We start from the raw sequence: 2,324 nt of genomic DNA, 5'->3' as shown, positions 1-2,324 counted from the left end.
CATTGGATTTGTTTTGAAGTTTCGATTAGTTTTGAATGATTTAATTTATATTTTAATAACAAATTATTATTAAAATATAATTTTATATTTATAGTTTATATTTAACTAATAATCAATGATTAGATTAAATTTATTTGACATTTATTTAAATAACCAGTAAATGATAAAAGTCAAGCCCAACTATGAGCACCGGTATTACAAATATTTGTTTGACGACACCAGATGTCGGGTTATATCTAAAGCAAGAATTTTGAAATACTTTTGAAAATTATTCTTAAGGAGTAAAGCATTTAAACGACGTGTGATTTGCTATTCATGGCATCCCTATGAGTATCCCTATCCCTCTATCCCTCTATCCCTATATCTACACAATCCGTCCCAATGTCTATCCGGTGTACATCACCAAAGGCCCCATTCCTTGAGCCATAACTGCGCTCTCATCTCTCTCTTTCGTCTCAATCGTTGCCTAACTTTTCTCGCAATCAGTTTTACTCAACACATTGCCATCAAATGCATGACTTCTATAATAAAGCAAATCCTTATAGTGATTATAGTACTGATGAAGAGCAACATCAGTACCGGCAACGGGAAAGACATCACCACATGGATGGACATCATATGAGATCAGAACACGACAACTGTATGTGTCTGGTGTGGGCCTGTAAGACATGCAAACGTAAGACCGTATCCATCGACCGCAGGAAAGCGGCAACAATGAGGGAAAGGAGAAGATTAAAGAGGGTATGTCTACTATATATCACATATCAATCAACTTTTATATTAAATTTTTTACATTAAATTTTATGTTACATTTAACTATAATTTTATCAAATAATTCAAATTAAATTTTTAATTTAAATTAAAATTCAATAAATTAGATTTTATTTGAAGTAAATTTGTAAAATAAATCTTCCATAAAGGGGTTCAGATGATCTCAATTTCAACTTACTTGAGTGTATTATATGAATTGAATTTTACATTTATTACATCTAACTGTAAGCTTAGATACTAAATTGAGAGACAAATTAATATGAGTTTCAATTTTGAATATCATTTTATTTATAACTCTTGTTTCATAATATTTTGAAATATTCTCACCAAAAAAACCACAGGATATGATTAATACATAAAATAAAATATTTTTGAATCAGTCTTTTATTTAGCAGTTGATTGTCCCACGAGTATAGTCTGTAATATTAATATAATGTAAAAGTCATAAAAAGATTTGTTGATTCATATAATATGAGATATTTTTATATTTTTCTTGAATAACATTTAACGAATGCATTCAAGAATTAGTCATATTTTGTATATATTTATAACTTATATTTTGAAGTAAAATAAACTAAAAATATTATTGAAAAGCTATATTTATAGTATTGTTTTGTTATATATTTATAAATATATGTATATATTTTGAGGTGAATGAGGCGTTTGAGATACTGAAGCACAGGACATGTTATAACCCGAATCAAAGGTTACCGAAAGTGGAAATACTTCGGAGTGCTATTGAATACATCGAGAGCTTAGAAGGTCTTCTTCAGCAAAATAATAATATAGGAAACGGATCGACACCTTTGGGTTCAAACAGTTATAGTATCCCAGAATCGCAAATGAGTTCAAACTCAATGTTTGCCATAAATCACTGTTCAATGGTCTCATCAGAGAACATGTCATACGGCGAGTGTGAGTACAACACGACTGTCTCGTCTTCTTCCTCATCATTGAGTGACTCTTCAATGGTCTCCAGTTTGGACTGTCTTTCATTGATCGTTGAGAGTATATCACCAATAAATATGTGCGAAACTGATAGAAGCCCTCAAAAGACTAATTACCCTTTACTGACATAAGTTAAATAAATGTATTCAACAAAATATGTATGACTTGTCTATGAGAGGCCTACCAAATACAGAAACATAGGACTGTAGTCCATAATGATAGTGACAATGAAGATCGGGATCACATTGCAACTCGTTTTACACATCACTGCACTCCAAACACAATCATTCAATTACCACTCATTTGAATGCAATCCATCAAATCAACGGTTAGGAGACGTAAAACTATACATTTTTAAAAAGTTTTTAGACTAATTCAAAATTATGCCCTCTATTTCATTGTGTGCCTTAAAAGACCAAATTAAACACTGTTTTTAAATATAATAAAAACAATATTAATTTTAAAGTGCATTACAAAATATAATTATTTTTTAATTAAGCAATAATATTTGTAGAAATGAGTGCAAAATGATCTCGATTGGTTTTGTAAATAATTAAACATAAAATTTTATTTAATATCATAGATAAGTATTAAATATTATGTAC

At 29.5% G+C, this 2,324-nt stretch overlaps 1 protein-coding gene across 1 annotated transcript; it reads left to right on the top strand.

Annotated features, from left to right (window-relative positions):
* The first annotated feature begins 397 nt into the window (after positions 1 to 397).
* Positions 398 to 2,053, top strand: LOC128957710 (myoblast determination protein 1 homolog). The gene is made up of 2 exons (XM_054303516.1): positions 398 to 741; positions 1,422 to 2,053. The coding sequence occupies exons 1-2, from the start codon at positions 511 to 513 to the stop codon at positions 1,848 to 1,850; spliced, it is 660 nt and encodes a 219-aa protein (XP_054159491.1). The 5' UTR covers positions 398 to 510; the 3' UTR covers positions 1,851 to 2,053.
* Positions 2,054 to 2,324: the final 271 nt, after the last annotated feature.

This window comes from Oppia nitens, unplaced genomic scaffold, assembly GCF_028296485.1.
Source record: "Oppia nitens isolate AA-2021 unplaced genomic scaffold, nextdenovo-longstitch-racon4-pilon3 scaffold3_pilon_pilon_pilon, whole genome shotgun sequence".
NCBI lineage: Eukaryota > Metazoa > Arthropoda > Arachnida > Sarcoptiformes > Oppiidae > Oppia > Oppia nitens.
This window is presented reverse-complemented; position numbering and strand designations above follow the sequence as displayed.

Excerpts from the sequence above, each read along its gene's own strand:
- LOC128957710 (XM_054303516.1), top strand. The coding sequence starts at position 511 with ATGCATGACTTCTATAATAAAGCAAATCCTTATAGTGATTATAGTACT. Across the intron at positions 742-1,421 it reads AAAGGAGAAGATTAAAGAGG|GTGAATGAGGCGTTTGAGAT; the intron begins GTATGTCTACTA and ends ATATATTTTGAG.